The sequence below is a fragment of the Elephantulus edwardii genome, unplaced genomic scaffold (genome assembly GCF_000299155.1).
Source record: "Elephantulus edwardii isolate Elephantulus edwardi_28Jun2011 unplaced genomic scaffold, EleEdw1.0 scaffold00131, whole genome shotgun sequence".
In the NCBI taxonomy this organism is placed as follows: Eukaryota; Metazoa; Chordata; class Mammalia; order Macroscelidea; family Macroscelididae; genus Elephantulus; species Elephantulus edwardii.
Window position 1 is genome coordinate 7,417,731 of NW_006399881.1, and position 17,111 is coordinate 7,434,841.

General features: G+C 43.8%; 1 protein-coding gene across 1 annotated transcript in view; it reads left to right on the forward strand.

Moving 5' to 3' along the window:
• The window catches only part of SH3KBP1 (SH3-domain kinase binding protein 1), a 445,368-nt gene that overhangs the window by 235,645 nt on the left and 192,612 nt on the right, over positions 1-17,111 (forward strand). Inside the window, exons 4-5 of the mRNA XM_006893795.1 lie at positions 4,933-5,036; positions 11,903-12,032. Of these exons, the coding sequence (XP_006893857.1) occupies positions 4,933-5,036; positions 11,903-12,032 (234 nt within the window). The remainder of the gene's footprint in view (positions 1-4,932; positions 5,037-11,902; positions 12,033-17,111) is intronic.

A 17,111-nucleotide genomic window follows, 5' to 3' on the forward strand; every position in this document is an offset into this window, starting at 1 on the left:
TCTAATCAGTGATATAAATAGCCCCCCAATATACTGAAAATGTACTTCCAACAAAAGATAAGCTGGATGATAGAGACCTTATAAGAAATAAATCTTTATGTGTAGTTAAAGACTTATCCAAAAGAGTAAAAAGAGAACATACAAATTCTGAATATACAAATTGGGAAAATACTTGGCAGTGACACATCTCATAAGGGACTAATTCCTAAAATTTAGTCTCTATCACCTCTCCAAGAAGAAGACAAGCAACGTAATGGCAAAATTTGCAGAAAACATGAATAGACACTTTGCCAAAGGAGACATTCAGAATACCAACAAACACATAAAGAAATAGGCAAGATTGTTAGCTATTGGAGAGATGCAAACCAAAATAACAATAAGTTACCATCTCACTCCAGCAAAAAGAGCAATGTTTAGTAAGATAGCAAACAACAAATGCTGGAAAAGTTGTGGAGAGATTGGAGCTCTCATCTACTGCTGATGGGAATGGAAAATGGTGCAACTCCTATGGAAAGCAGTTTGATGTTTTCTTGGAAAGTTGGGAATAGATAGTCTATTTGGTCCAGCATTCCCACTAGGTATGTAGTACAAAGAAATAAGAGCAGTGACACAAACTGACATACAAACATCCTTCTTTATTGCAGCATTATTTACAATAGCAATATTGTTGTTAGGTGCCATCGAGTCGAGTAAGACCCCTAGTGACCCTATGAACAACAGAGCTGAATTCTGTCCTATCCTGGGCCATCCCCTCACACTGGAAGCCATTGTGGCAGTCACTATGTCAGTCCATCTGGGTAAGGGTCTTCATCTTCTTTGCTGACCCTCTTGTCTTTCTGAGCATCATGACCCTCCCCAAGGAATAGCCCTTCTTATCAACATACCCAGATTATGTGAGGTGAAACCTTATTATCTTTTCCTTCAAAGAGCACTCTGGCTGCACTTTCTCCAAGAAGTGTTCTCTTGGCAGTCCATCGGATGTTCAGTACTTTTCTCCAACTCTTCTTCTGTCATCTTTATTCACTATCCAGCTCTCAGATGCATAGCAAGTGACTGGAAAGACCATGGCCTGCGTCTTTCAAAAAGACACCATTACTCCTAAATATTTTGGAGAGTTCCCTACCTGGAGGCTTTCCCAGTGCAATATGTCTCCTGATTTCCTGACTGCTGGTACCAAGGACATTGATTGTGGATTCAAGTAAGATGAAATTCTTGACAGATTTAATCATTTCTCCATCATCTATCATGATGTTATTTATCTATTGGTCCAGTGGTAAGGATTTTGCTTTCTTGATGTTGAGGTGCAGTCCATATTGAAGGCTGTTTTCATTGGTCTTTAGCAACAAGTGCTTCAGGTCCTCCTCACAAAAAAATCTTTGTAATGCAGGTTATTGATTAGTCTTCTCCAATCTCGATGCCACATTCTTCTTTATTGTATCCAGCTTCTGGAGTAATTTTCCCAGCATATAGATTGAATAGGTATGGAGAGAGACTACAACCCATGTTGTGGTGTTGTTGATTGCTGTTGAGTTGAGCATGACTTATAGCGACCCTATGAACAAAAGGCCTGAAGCCTTTTGCGGCTTCAGTTTGTTTTTCAGTTCTCTCAGCTTGAGAAATGCAGAGCAAGTTTTTCAACTTTTATTCTCCAATTCCAGCACATTCTGTTATAATACATTGCTTTGTCTTGAGTTGCCCTTTCAAATCTTCTGTTCAGTTCTTTTACATTGGTATATTTCCCCTTTACAATAGCAAAGAATTGGTGGGGAAAACCCATTTTACCATTAATTAATGCAAGTTTAAAGAAGCTGTGATACATTTACACAGTGCATCATTTAAAAGAAAACTATTAAGAATTTGTGAAATACTGTAAACTTGGATAAATCTGGAGTAAATTATGCTGAGTGACATAAGTCAACCACAGAAGGATACTTAGAGATACTATAAGACCATTAATATAAAAAGCTAAGGAAAAGTTTAGACATCGATAAACTTGGAGAGTTACCTGGAGTGGGAGTGGAGGGAGAAGGGAATAGAAATGAATAAATAGATAGTTGGATGAAGGGACAGGCACTACACAATAAAGGGTTGATCGGACATTGTTAATTAATTACATTAATTAGTGGCAATTACTGTAGTAACTTTTTTGAAAAATGGTCTCAACATCAAGAAAACAAAAATCCTTACCACTGGACCAATAATAAATGAAGAAAATATTAAAGTTATCGGTTATTTAATTTTACTTGGACCCACAACCACAGCATCCATGAAATCAAAAGATGTGTTACACTGGGAAAATCAGCTGTCACAGACTTCTTCCACGTTCTAAAAAGCAAAGGTATCAGTTTAAAGACTAAGGTGCACCTAGTCCAAGCCATGTTCTTTTCAGTTACTCCCTTTGTATCTGGAAGCTGGACAATGAATAAGGATAACAAGAAGAATCAGTGACTGGATTGTGGTGTTGGCAAAGAGTACTTAATATCCCATGGACTGCCAAAAGAGCAAACAAGTCTGTTTTGGAGGAAGTTCAACTTTAGCAGCAAGAATGGTGAAGCCAGTCCTTGGAAAGACATCATGTTGGGGTAGGTGGAGAATCAGAGAAAGATAAGACCCTCAACAAAATTGACTGACACAGTGGGATCGTATCAGAAATGCTGGGGATGATATAAGCTGGGGCAAGGTTCACATCCCTGGTTCTCAGGGCTGCTGGCAGTCACAGCTGGCATGGTGACATTTAACAGCAACAACAACACCACCACAATAGTGTTATGAAACAAAATGGCTATGGATGATTGAAGGAAAAATCAATATGATTAGTAAACTTGAATGCAAATAAAAATAAGTACATCTAGGTCTTCAGATGTGATTTTTTTTAAGTTACTTTGATCAGGAGTTTAGTGTCTTCTGTGGTTGCATTTGTTGCTTTTCAGACATTTATATTATTGTTTCATGTGGTTTAGAATTCTATCTGTAGGGTTTATTCGCTAACCTAACATTTAGCAAATTGATGCTCGTCAACATTTAGAGTTGTCGTGTTGTTAAGTTCTTAAGTGCCATTGAGTATGACCCTATGAAGAAAAGATCTGAACCCTGTCCTATAGCTATTATCATTTCTTTAAAACACTTAGAGGGGCGCATCATTTCAAGGGGTGTCTGTGGAGGCAGGGACATTACAAGAGAATGCCAAGGTAGTCTTGCCCTCTAGACTTGTCGTGTAAACCTTTTTTGCTATAATGAGAAATATTTTACCTTGATGATGCAGAGAATGTAATTTGACTTCTAGCATGTCAGAAGCCATGGAATGTGGATGGAATTCTTGACACTGGAGAACAGTGGCTTATGCCTGACCTTAGAAAAGCAGGCTGGGGCCACCTTCTCTCATTATACTCATCTGCCTGCTGGCCATGCAATTAAACTGCTGGGAACTGGCCTGAGCATTATGCATTTGCACTTCTTAAGACGAGGCGGCCTGTGATTTTGTGCCAAGGGGTGGGGTGCATTGTGTGGTCTTAGAAACGTGGCTAGAAAAGGTATTGATTCTGAGATTTCTTTCTGTTTTCTCTGCTCTACTCTTTTCTTAGAAGTCGGGTACAGACAGAGGAAAGTAGAACACAGAACTAGACTGGCCTTTGAAAAACATTGATCAGGGAGCATATTGGTGACAGCAAAGAGACCTTCCTTTTTGTATAGTGTCATGCCGTTGGGGGGCCTCAATGTGCCCTGTGATCATCATACCCGTAGAGGCTTCCTTTCTCAGGGAAAAGAATACAAAGGAATAGAATCCCTGTAGGTTGTAGCCAAAAATAAGTTTTACCATTTCTAAATGTGTTTCTTTTAAGTTGTTGATGCCTCTGGTTTTCCAGGCCATGTGGTGGCATGAGGGAGCAGCGTGAGGTGGTCAGCCTTGAGCGACAAACTCTGAGCAGTGCCAATCTCACTTCCTGTCCTCCACCCCCTCTCTCTGGGCTGGGCCTCTGCTGCTGTGTGTCTGTGTTTCCTCTCCTCTCCTCTCCTCTCCCCTCCCCTCCCCTCCCCTCCCCTCTCCTCTCCTCCCCTCTCCTCTCTCTGTCTCCTTCCCTTCCTTCTTCCCCCCCCCCACCACATGAGCATACTTTCTTCCCACAGTACACATCTGTGCTGTGGCTATGCTGTGGCTAGTTGTGTCTGTACTTGAACTAGCTCTAAGCCAGAGCCTCCTATTTGAGCCACCCTGATTGAGTGTGATGGTGTCACCTTGAATGTCCTCTGGTCAGGGGAAGTGTGGTCTCGCCTTTTGTCTTGGTGTGACTGGGTTGGTTCTGTGTAAGCATCAGATGCTGTTAATTGAATCCCTTGGGACCGAGGAGCAAGTAGATTGGTTGGACCACTGTAGGGTGTTTGAAATAGGACCAAGAGAAAGCTGCAGTCTAATTGGCTTTTGCTTATCAGGCCTGAGTTCCAGCATGTTGAAAGGATAATGATTAATAATAAGGCAGCCAGGATACTTTATCTATGCCTTTGCACATTTGAGGAGAATTTCCTTTGCCCTGCTAGCATTAGAAGCAGACCATTCTCTTTTCTCTCCCACTTCACATCAGCTTTCATTAAAACTCAGTGGCAGCAACTACAAAGCCCCATCCATAGAAAACCATTTAAGGCAACACTGTGCTCCAGTGCTTCGGGGCGTGGGGAGGGGGTTGCCTTCTGCACAAATGGATCTGTTCCTCATATTCATGCCTTCCTGACCCAGCAGCTTTTAAAAGACCAAGAAGCATTGCTCTGCTTTCTACTGCCTCTCCCTACAAGACCAGGGCTGTCATGCCTCTAGCCATCTCCCAGAGAGCATATTTGAGACAAGTCGGCTTAATTTGCCTGCATGCCTAAGAAGTCTTTATTTCAAGCCTTATTTTTTGAGAAGAATCATATCTAAATTCTTTGCTTTCTCTCATCTAGGAGAGCGCCGGAGGCGCCGGTGCCAGGTGGCATTCAGCTACCTGCCTCAGAACGATGACGAGCTTGAGCTGAAAGTCGGTGACATCATAGAGGTGGTGGGAGAGGTAAGTGAGCTGGGTGGACTGTGTGTGATCAACACGCCTGGATGGCCAGAGCCGACCCGCCTACCCAGGAGGAGCTCGGTGCTGCAGACTCCAAGCTGTATGGCCTTGACCCGTTGGATGCTGGAACCCAAAGAGAATTAATTTATTATCTCATTGAAGCCTCTCTCTAAGAATTGAGTTCCCAGAAAGGAGTGCCTCTAAGCCAGTTGCAGGCAAATATGGGGCCACTTAAAATCATTTTCGTGCTAACGCAGCATGCTGTTGTTGTTGTTGTTTGGTGCCGTCGAGTTGTAGACGACTTGTAGCGATCCTATGAACGAACGGCCTGAGCACTGTTCGTACATAGTTTCCGGAGGCAAACCATTTCGGAAGTGGATGCCGCTCCTGCTTCCAGGCTGACACAGCATGCTATGAACCTCTAAAATCCCAATCTAGTGTTAGCAAGTTTTCCCTATCACTGCACTCTGATTCAACTGATACTAGACTCTGGATATCCAGAGTGATGCACATCCATCTCTAGAGTTGTTGTCATGTGTCATTGAGTCAAAACTGGCTTATTGCTGACCTTCCAGTGGCTTTTCAGAGACTATAAATTGCATGGGACGAGATTGTCTATCTTTCTCCTGCGGAATAGCTGGTGGATTCGAACTACGCACCTTTGGGTTGGCGGTGCAACTCCTTTACCACCAGGCCAACAAAGCAGTTAGATTCCATTCTGGGTGATACCATTGAATTTAGTGGGAAAGAAAAGGACTGACATTTTGAAAAGGTCTTAAAAGGACCTAGTTTGTGGTGGGCATGAGCAGCCTTGAGAAACCCAAGTCTTTGCACACGGTAGCTTTCTCTCTCGTCACATCTACGTTAGTTTGTAGATGTGGAAACAGGCTCAAGGGACTCTTAAAGAGCCAGTGCTGAGGACCTCCAGCAAGTCCATCTGCATAGAGACCATTACACTCTTTCTACTGGACCACATTCTCCTTACTTCTGGCTACTCAAAGCCAGTCTTGCTGGTAAAATATCCCACCCTATCACTGGGATGGGCTTCCCAGTCTCCACCACCTCTCGCCTAGGGCATGATGGGCCTTGCACTTGGAACCTTGTCATCCATTCTGATTTAGCATTTATAACTGAATTTAGAAATAGAATTATCTGACTGCTTTCATTTCCTGAACGCTGTCTGAACTCCTAGCAGTCCCAGTCCACGATTTACAGAAATGGAAGAATTTTAAGTGAATTGCTCTGTGGATGAAAGTGGCAGAGCTCATACTAGAAGCCAGATTCCCTCACTTTCCTATAACTATAAAATAAGCATTTGTCAGCGCTTTATAGAGTGCATTAATGAGGGAGTTTGTTAGGTGTTGGAGAAGAGGCCTGAATATACCGTGGACATCCAAAAAACAAACAAGTCTGTCGTGGAGGAAGTGAGATCAGGGTGCTCCTTAGAGGCTTGGAGGGTGGAACTCTGCCTCATTTACTTTGGACATGTTGTATGTAGTCCTTGAAAAAGAGACAGTCAGGCTGAGGAAGGTGGAGGGTCAGAGAACGAGAAGACGACCTTCAGTGAGATGGGTTGACCCAGAGACCAGAGCAGTGGGCTTGAGTGTGTCAGGGACTGTCAAGCTGGCCAGGCTAAGGCAGGGTTCGGTCTCATTCATAGAGTTGCCATGAGTCTTAGTCAGCTTGAGGGCACACAGTAACCACAACAAAATTGTGAAAGAATAAAGTATTTCTAGTGACTGAAAGAGAAAATGCTTGCTTAAGACTCCGTTAGATGTAAAACTATTTAGCATCCTAGCTGCTAAATCATTTGCATCTCTATCAGCCAAGGCTTACTTGAATCACTTAAGTTTTCTACCAGTGACTGTCCCCATTAATGAAAGTTGTGGACTATCATAAATACTGTACCAAACAGATATACATGTCCCTAATGAATCAGGGTTTTTAAAATTTTTAAATTTTATATTGGTTTGCTCACAAAGTTTGTATACATGGGATTTTTTTTTTTACTTGCTGTTGGTAGGGTAGGTTAGATGTTCCAAAAAACCCAGTTGGACCCTCTCAAGGTGACCCTCACGCGGTTCTGAGTCTATGCCTCTCAGAAGCAGACCGCATAGTCTTGCTTCTGTGGGGCAGGTGGTGGATTTGAACTTCCAGCCTTTCAGTTAGCTGCCCAGTTGACATCTGAGACTTTACAAATCAATGATGACCTGAAGCTCTTCTGAACAGCTCGGTCCCCACAGATCGTCACAATCACCTTTCCACTCACAGACGGGACTTGCATTCCTTACAGAGGCAGATAACATGTTAGATGGCAGTGACATTGAAACTTGTCCAGCTGCCTCCCTGGCTTCCAGCAGGGCTGCAAGACAGAAACCACCTCCCTGGCTCCTGAGCCATCTCGGATGTCGTTGGTCCTAAAGGCATGGCAATTGCCTGGCACTTGGAGACACAAGCTGTTTAAGTGGCATTTTACTCTTTCACCAATACTACCAGGTGTAAAGCGCCCTGTTCTAGCTCTTGGTGAGTACTCTGTTAGAGAGCAGCTGTGAGCTTGAGAGCTGGGCAGGTTGGTTCGGGAGGAACACACATCACGTTTGTTATCAGACAAAGCCTGCAGAAAACTGGTCATTAGTGTGTGGGGGCAGTGGAGGGCCACCTACTTGTATTGCTTTCCTTTGGGCAGAAATTTGAGACCTTGGTGACATCTGTGTCCTTCCCTAAGAATAAGTAAGCTTGCTTTCTAAGCACGGGATGTACAGGTTCCATATGTCCCTCATTTTTGTTGCAGAAGCACCTCAAGGGAAAGAGCTTTATATGTTTTGTTCACCAGTTAATTCATCGCAAGGTCCTCAGGCCGTGCCTGCCACGGGCTATGTGCTCGTTATGCAGCGGGGGCGTGAATGCCCTGTGGCCCGCCTCCGGAAGGCAACAGTCCCAGGCAGAGCTGTGCCTCATTAAGAGCAGTACCAATATGATCAGAATCTCTGGGTCCCTCCTCAGAGGGAGCGAGACACCTTTTGTGAGACCATCAGAGCTTCAACACCCCAACCCCACCCCTGTGAAGAATTTTCTCCAGTGATTTCCCTGCCGTTCATGAATTCATGCAGAACGTGGCCACTCTGGAAAGATGAACTGGAATATCTCTAAAGAAGGCTTATGTGCAGCTGCAGATCATTTGCTGCTTACCCTCAGCCTGAATCCCGAGAACAAGGCAGCAGGCTTTGGGAGGAAGTCCTAATGGGGTGGCTCTCCCTGGAACTGGGGTCAGCACTCACACAAACTAGCTTCCAGCCTGTGGAGCCTGCAAGGTAAAGCATCCCCCCTCAAGTTGGTGAGCAGGGGCTTCGTTGTCACTCCTCTCCTCCTTATCCTGTCTTCCCCCTTCCCCCGACTGTGCTGTGACAGTGGTGTAGGCTTCTGGGGGTGTGGCAAGGTGCAGACACCTCTTTTCCCAGCATGTCGCCCACTGATCCTGTACAATCCCTCAGGGAACTCGGGCTGGGGCTGCTTTTTACATGCTAGAGCAGGAATGTCCGAGGCTGTCAAGCCAAATGGAGGGAATTGGCCTACCTGCCCTGTGCTGTCGAGGACTGAGCCAGAGACTGCTCCGGTGTGGTCTGTGCCCTTGATTGTCCCTCAAGCTCTGTTGTTCCCAGGAGGGAGAAGGTCACTTCCTAGTCCTTTCTTCAGAACTAGCACAAACCACTCTTATAGAAATGCCGCTGCTGTTTATACTCAGGATCCTGGTGAATCCTCCTAAGCATCTGATTCCTATAAAAAGCTCCTGGAAAGAAGACTACATAGCAGTAGAATTGGCATAGAAACATGTAACAATTTAAAAGGAAATACTTTTAAATACCATGCTTTGGTATTGAATAGTCATCAGGACAGTTGTATATCAGTGCCGTTTTCTGGACTATTTCCTGGAGACTGTGTGATTTCTGTACAATGCTCTAAACATAACTATTCTGCTTTCTCTTACCCATTCCCGAGCTCCACTTGGCTCCCGTCTTTCTGACTCGTTCGTACCACCCACCCCTGCTTCAATCTGCCTTTTCTACTCTTTGCAGCCCACCTTCATATTGATTTCTTTTGTCTTAGCATCCCATATCTCAGGAGCTTGCTAGATTTTGTGTGAGAATTTGCTCCTCTACTTGCTTTTTGCATTGCCTTTCTCCCCTTTAAAGCGTGGACCCTTTCTAAAAGGTATACTGACAACTTCTTGGTGGGGGGCACATGTCCTATACTATTCTGTATCCCCAGGGTGCTTTATGACTCAGCAGCCCGGAGACGCTGCCCTCTGCACCACGCCGGTAAAGTGCAGTGTTACCCCACATGTGTAGACATGAGGACTGGGGCTCCGTTTGGTAGGAATAAGACCCCATAGCCACTGAGTTTCAGGATATGGCTTGAACTAGGCTTTTAACTCTGGTTTTTCTTTGAAAAAATACTTTTAGTTTTTAAACTGTCTTCATTGATTTGCATAGGGGAAAAATTTTGCTTTTAAATTGTCTTCATTGATTTGCATAGGAATATGCAAGTGTTAATACACATTTCAGAGATTTTTGATCTTTCTCTGTTCTACCATACCATGGCTTCAAACCCCAACCCTATTGCTTCCAGATGAGTTTAGACTCATGGAGACCCCATGTGTCCATGTAGGTTTTCAAGGCTCTTGTGATCTTTTGAAAGCAAATTGCCAGACTCTTCTTTCAGGGCCCCTCTAGGTGGTTTGAACTACTAATCTAGGTTAGTAATCAAGTGGTTAACTAGTTGTGCCACCTATGAACTCCTGTACCACACCATACTGGTAAGTTGGTACTAAAAAATGCCCTTAATATTTTCCTTCAAACACCAGCTTGGTATTCTGACTTCTGCTATTAGTTAACGACTCCATCAGATAGTCTAGGGAGATTTTTTTTAACCCTTCTTTTGCCATCATAGCTCGCCTACTGGTCACTCAAGGCCAGCTCTCCTTTCATTGTGTGCCAGCATTCTCATTATTTCTGTTCCATTTGTTCCATTTCTGTTCATCCAGATTCCATGCTGCCTTTCCTTCTCATCTTTGTTTTAAGAAAAAAGTAGATGATATTTTAAAGGAGTGATAATATTTCTTGTAGAGCCACTCTCCTATGTAGCTAAAAGGTGACCTGAGGTATAGTTCCAATGTAAAGTGTAAAGGGTATCTCAGGGCACTAGTATGGGGGGATTGTTCTACTAGGCTTTCCCAATTCAGCATGCCTGACTTTTTTGGAGAATTTCAGTTTTGTTCCACATTTCCCCCACTTTCTGTCCATGGCCATCTATTATGTTCTTCATCAGAATGGTTGGTAGTGATGGCTGGGCACCATCTAGTTCTTCTGTGTCACCATAGGTGAGACCATGGTTAATGGTGGCTGTTAGACTGATAGACTAATTACTTCTTTGAGTCTTGATTTCCTTATTTTTGTTTTACTCCTGACAAATAGAAACTAATAGTTGTAACATAGATGGTCACTCAAAAACTTTTAAGACTCTACTTACTAAACTTTGATGCAGAACAGAATGCTTATGACCTATGTTATACAATTGACAGAATTGTCCCGTGAGACCTCTAGTCTAAGCCCTCAATTCCAGCAGGCCACTCCCACAAGGTGGTTTTTTATGTTGAAGAAGTAAGTGTCTGTAACTGGGCTTTGGGCGTATGTTGTGTTGTTAGTTGTTGTTGAGTCAGCTTGCCTCACAGCAACCCCTATAGGAACAGAGTAGACCTGCTTTTTCTGAAGCACACAGCTTGAGGCCACCAGCTGCTCCTCAGGAGAAGGATGGGCAGTCTCCTCCTGTGTGATTTACTGCCTCTGAACACCTGCCGGAGGGTCAGCTAAGGATCAGTTCTGAGTGTATGGTACACAACAACAACAGAAGCAAATTGCCTTCTGAAAGGCACCTCTAAGTAAAGTCATAATAGAGCCTTAGAGAAAGCTACCAGGAATCCTCTGCTGTCTAATTGAGGTCTTGATTCTTTACCCACGGATTCTTCATTGTTCTTGTTAGTCAAATTGGGAGTGTCTGATGAAGCTAGTCACAGCTTTTAAAGAATAATTTTAAATGTATAAAAATAAAACACAAAGTATTACAAAAGAAAGTATTTATATTTCAATAACAATGACACTATCTTAAAGAGACATTTTAATCTAGTAATCTGTGTGCGTCTTTTAAGGAGTTCTGCTGACAATGTTATGTTGCAAACCAGAAGTCAGCAGTTGTTTTGAGATATACCAGTTACTCCAGGAGAAAGATGGTCTATCTGCTCCCGGAAAGATTTAAAGCCTCAACTCACTATGAGTTGAATTCAACTCAGTGACAGTGCATTTGGGGTTCGTTTGTTTGTTTGAGTGCTTCTTTATTAATACCTCAGATACCAATAGCTGCCAGCAGGTGTGATAACTGTGTCCATTTCAAATAGTGATGACTGTAGACATTCCTCTCAGACATCCACAACCTCATATGGTGAACTGTGAGCATGTCCATGATTGATCTGGTGAGACGTCACCATGTCCATGGTTTATTTGGTGAGAAGTCACAGGCACTCTACCATTACTGTAACTTATTACTTACCTCTATCATTGAAAGATGTGTTACATTTCAGTCTGAGTGTAGGAAAAAGAACTTCTTTTTTCCACTTGAGTTTATGGGCTCAGGGTTAAAATCTCTTACCTTAATCCGATTCTTGAGCCACGTAGTTTGCTGCCCACATTCCACGTCAGCTTTCCCGCTTTGAGGCCTTCAACATTCCCTGTGTGGGTTCTGTACTTGCCCCCAGACCTGGAAGCCATTCTGTCTAACCGCATTGCCACATCTCTCTGCTTCTGTTTGCATCTGTGCAGGTAGAGGAAGGATGGTGGGAAGGTGTTCTCAATGGGAAGACCGGAATGTTCCCTTCCAACTTCATCAAGGAGCTGTCAGGAGAGTCAGATGACCTCGGCATTTCCCAGGAAGAACAGCTCTCCAAGTCAAGTAAGATTGCCCACCCCTCCGGGCAGCAAAGGGGGCGAGGGACGCCCCTCCCCCAGCCTCCCTTCTCTTCTGCTTCCTGTCACAGCTGAGGGGCTGTGGCAGAGCTCCTGAGGATGTTTGGGTCATACTGCCTTAGCCCACTGCGGCTTAGCACACGGATCGCACCATCTAGAGAGCTGATTGTCAGCCTTCAGGCCATGCTGACACTGTCTCCTTGGTGACCCTGGTTGTTTCGCCTCCATAGAGTGCCAGTGTGTCATTCTGTATACGTTGGCAGCTATTTTTAGAATGAACCAAATGATACTGTCAGTATTTCTCTGCATTCCTTGAGGGACTTGGAGAAAAATAGCATGTGTCCGGTTTGTGATGCGTTTTTTCTTTAAAGTCCTCAGTGGTGAGAAGTATGGCTGAGAAGATTGCATGTCATTCTCGTAACGGTCTGACAGGACGTCAGAAAGGCCAGGCCCCGCCTCAGTGCGCATGCGCTCTGAGTGGGGACCGAACTGCAGGTCTTTCTTTCTGCAGGTCCTGAGTGTCTCCCTCCAGCTTCTCTGCTGCCCTTTCCAGCTCACGGAGTAAAAGGTCAGGACCGGGAAGCTTTGTTCTCCCAGTCGCTAACCCGACTTCCTCTGTGGGCGTTTGTGCATCTTTTGTGCCGTCTTGAGCAAAGGTCATGGATGTGAATGTTGTCAAAGGCTTAACTGTGTCCTCTTGGTGTGACACTACCTGAGATCAGGCACTTTTCTTTCTAATAAGAGAAGACCGGCTCAGTCCGCTAAAAGAATTCTCTGATCCCTTTGTTTTCCATTTGGAAAATCATACTTGAATCATAGTCTCATGTTATTCTGTACCTGTTTTATTTAACCAATAGCAAAATTGGACATATTTTTATTTTTGGAGGCAAAGTGTTCTTGAGAGAAGTGCTCACCTGGCCTCCTTTGCCTGACACTGCAGCAGCCCTGGAGTATACAGCCTGCCATCTATAGAAACAGCCACGTTCCTGGAATGTCCCTTCCCCTGCAAGGGCCCCAAGCCCAGTTCTTTCAAAGGCTCCATGGTCAGGAAGATGCCAGAGGATTTGAGGAGAAAAGAGGTATTTTGGAGCTTCTACTGTTGTCTCTGCTAAGGGCCACGATGAAGTAGGGTGATTCTCTGCCACCACAGCCCAGTTAAAGAGAAGGAAAAGACCCCACTTCATGGCGAGTTAATATAGCTCCTGAATCCCACACTTGAATTCCACCTTCCTTCCATTTGTCCACTGAAATAGTACTGTCTGTAGTAATCAAGTCCTAAAGGAAAAATACTACACGTCAGGGACTTGGTGGATAGAGTGGCTTTATTCAAAGAGAGGACTACATCGAGTCATTGGAAACATTATTTCTATGGGTAAATGTATGTAAGCCATCTTCCCCGTAGAAGGCCCTCAAGAAATGGTCACTGTCACCAGACAAACCCTTAGGACACAACACTTAGTGAGAAGAGGCTGCTTGCACTCTGATCGGCCCGTGTTCGCAGAAGTAGTGGGCCTGCATTTGGAAAATCCTCTGGAATGCCTCTGTTAATAGAGGAGAGTTGGGGGAGGGGGACATTAGAAAAATCTTTGGAAGGACTTTGATCTATAAGTGTCCTTCCATCCCAGCTACGCACTTAATGGCCAGATGGATAGAGAAGTGATGATCTTGTACTTCGCAACTGTTGAAAGGCTGTTTCTGCTCACGTGATCTCAACAGTGTGGACGCTGGACACTGCCTGTACCCTCAGCGCAGATCATGTGGCGCAGAAGGATTAGGGGCCTTGGTAGGGAATGGGTACCACAGCCACTCGCTCATTGTCTACCAGCTCTGAAGGGCCTGTTTCTGCTTGTCGAGGCCGCCCTCCCTCCCCCCCACAGCCCTGCGTGAATGAAAAGCCCTCAAATTCAGGACCACAAAGGTGTCCCCATTGTAGGAGAAGCTTTGTGAGCAGTCAAGCTTAGTTAACCAGAATCTGTTTATTGTCTAGGGGAGTTTTGAGGTCCCAAGAGAGGCAAGGTCTCCTAAATAAAGAGGAATGTGTCTGGTAATAACAACAGCCTTTAAAATCTTCAAGTATGTAAAGATAAGAAGAGAACATCTGTCTGTCTCTCTCTCTGTATCTATCTATCCATCCCACCACCCCATCCACTCACCTTTTTCTTTGATTCTTCACTCATTCAGCCTTTATTGAGCTCCTGTTGTTACTAGGACTATGAACAAAGCAGTGAAGATACATAAACAAAGATGAGGCTGGTAGGGCCCCTGTTAGTAAGCTCACATTGCAGAAAGAAAGTACACAACAGAAGAGAAGCTGAGCAAAATAGCTCAGGGACTCTGTAGCCAGGGCCTGAGCAGCAGTGGGGTACGAAGGCCAGTCTTACTGAGCTGTGTGGTCACGGTAGTAACAAGGGGCTTCAGTGAAGAGCAGAGGTGATGATAATGGCCCTGTGGCAGGCTAAGTTGAAACACTCCTCAATAAGGGAGAGAAATGATATCTGTCAGTGTCCAGGCAGGCTTTCCAGTGGCTGTTTATCATTCTGCATCGGCTTCAGTATGTGACTGTGGTGAAATTTATATAATCTGCTCACATCATAGGCAGAAATTGCATATATGGTAGTATTTATCTAAGTAGAACTTTTGGTTTTATGACAAATCTGCTTATTCTGACCCCTAGAGAATTATACTACTACTTTTAATATGATTTAGTGGAAATTTTTTTTATAATTTTAGATTCACAGGGAAAAAAATTACAGGAATGTCTTCATCTGGCTTCTCCCAGTGGCAACGTCTTCTATGGCTGTAAAGGCCAGTGAGTGGACTCTGACTCCTGTTCCCCAGTAGAGCTGCACCAGAGGGTTTCCAAGGCTGCCACATCTTTCTCCCACTGAGCAGTTAACGGGTTCACACTTTGTACTTTTCAGCTAGTGACTGAGTGCTTAACTACTGTGCCACCAGGACTCCTTTGCATAACTATAAACAAACAGGAAAACTCGACTCACTGTCATCAAGCTGATTCCCAGTCATGTGGCAATTCCTAGCCTCTGTTGCCCTTCTGAGGCTATAAATCTTTCTGGAAGGAGACTGCTCACCTTCCCCTTTGGAACGACTGGTGGATTTGAACCACAGACCTTTCTGTTAGTAGCCCGACTCATAATACACCATGCCTCCAGGGCTCTGTTGCATTTATGATATGTGTCTATTTGCTTTTGTTTTAAAAGAAAGACAAATCAAGTAAACACAGAAAAGATGTGAAGCTTTGTACCTTAGATCTAACCATTTCATTGTTGTGAAGTGCCATAGAGCTCACTACTACTCATAGCGACCTTGTGAACAAAAGATCTGACCCTTGCCCTGTTTTGTGCCATCCTCACCTCATACGTTCAGGCCCATTGTTACCGTCACTGTGTCAATCCAGCTTGTGGAGGGGCTTCCTCTCTTAAGCTGATCGTCCACTGTTCCCAGTGTGACGCCTTATTCCAAGCACTGGCAGGTTGTCCAAGGTTCTGACCACATTCCTGAAGTAGGTGAGACCAAGTTTCCCCCTCCTTGCCTCTAAAGAGCATCCTTGTTTGTTCTTTTGCCAATCCATAGGATATTCAGCCCTCTTCTCCGGCATCACAGTTCAAAGATACCAGTTCTTTGGTGTTCTTTATTCATTGTCCAAGTTAAACACGCATATGAAACGGTTGTCCAGCTGTCCCATTCATGTGAAGCAGTTTGTGGGCCTTTATTTCACAAGTGGATAGCCAGTCTTGTTTCTTAGTCTCTTAATCTGGAAGCTTCTCTGAAACCTGCCCACCACAGGTGACTTTGCTGGTATTTGAAATACTGGGGATATAGTTTCCAGCATCTCAGCAACACATAGGCCACCCCATATGACAAACTGACAGATAATGAATGATGGATGAGGAAATGATTCAGTCCTCTTCATTCATCATGCTTACTTTTCACAAAGATGACTTAATGCTTGATTACTAACAATCTAGTAAGTTTAGCTCCTAATATTTTTGCCATTCTGGTGACTTTGGAAGCAGGAGTGACATCCACTTCGAAAACAGCATGCCTCTGGAAACTCTATGAACTGTGAGAAACAGTGATACTCATAGAAAGGCTTCAGGTCTTTCTTTCATAGGGTCGCTATGAGTTGTGCTCAACTCGACAGCAATCAACAACAACAACAAAAACAAAAACTGGTAACTTTTAGAGATCACACTAAAAAACATCACATAAAATTCCTCTTGAATATTTCCAGGAATGTTTTTTAACCCTGATAAAATCTGTATTTGAAAAAAAAAATCTGTATTTGAGTACATAAGAAGAAAACCATGTGTTCAGTGAATCCTTGTACATCTCTTTTTGGGTTGCTCTCATTCACACTCTCTCTCCCCCCTCATCCCCCTCCCCCTCCTCTACCTTTCCCCCCTCCCCCTCCTTCCCCTCCACTTCCTCCTCACCCCCCTTCTCCTCCTGCACCTCCTCCTCCCTCCCTTTCCTTGTGTGCATGTTTGTTTGGCATTTATACGCTTCACATTTCTACTTCCAGAAAGCATTTGAGATAGATAGTTGTGTTCTGTGAACTGATGGATTGTGATAGAAGAAAGAGTGGTGTCATGTTTTTAAAGGAATGTGCCAAGTTGGCTTGACACTTGGTAGATGCTCAGTAATTGCTTGCCGATCATTTCTTTTTCTGAAGCAGCATTTTTCTCTTTGAATGACAGGTGCAAATGGCTTGAGCTTGCTTTTGTTTTACTGTGATGCATTTTTACATATGGTGGTATATTATGATGGTTGTTAAATTTTCTTGGATCTTTAATTCAGGATAATCTCATTTATTGAGGAAATTCAGTTATGTTAAAGCAAAAATGTTTGCCACATATTTAAATGTGAGAAATATCTTTACCTTTGTGTTTTTATAGAGTTTTTTTAGACCTTAATGGTGGTTTTGGAAGATTTTAATAGATGTTTAGTTTTTTTTAATTAAATTAATTTATTTATTTTTCATTTCACTGAATATCTACAGAGATTTTGGAATTCCATTCATTCATTGTTGCACCCTTCTCCCCGC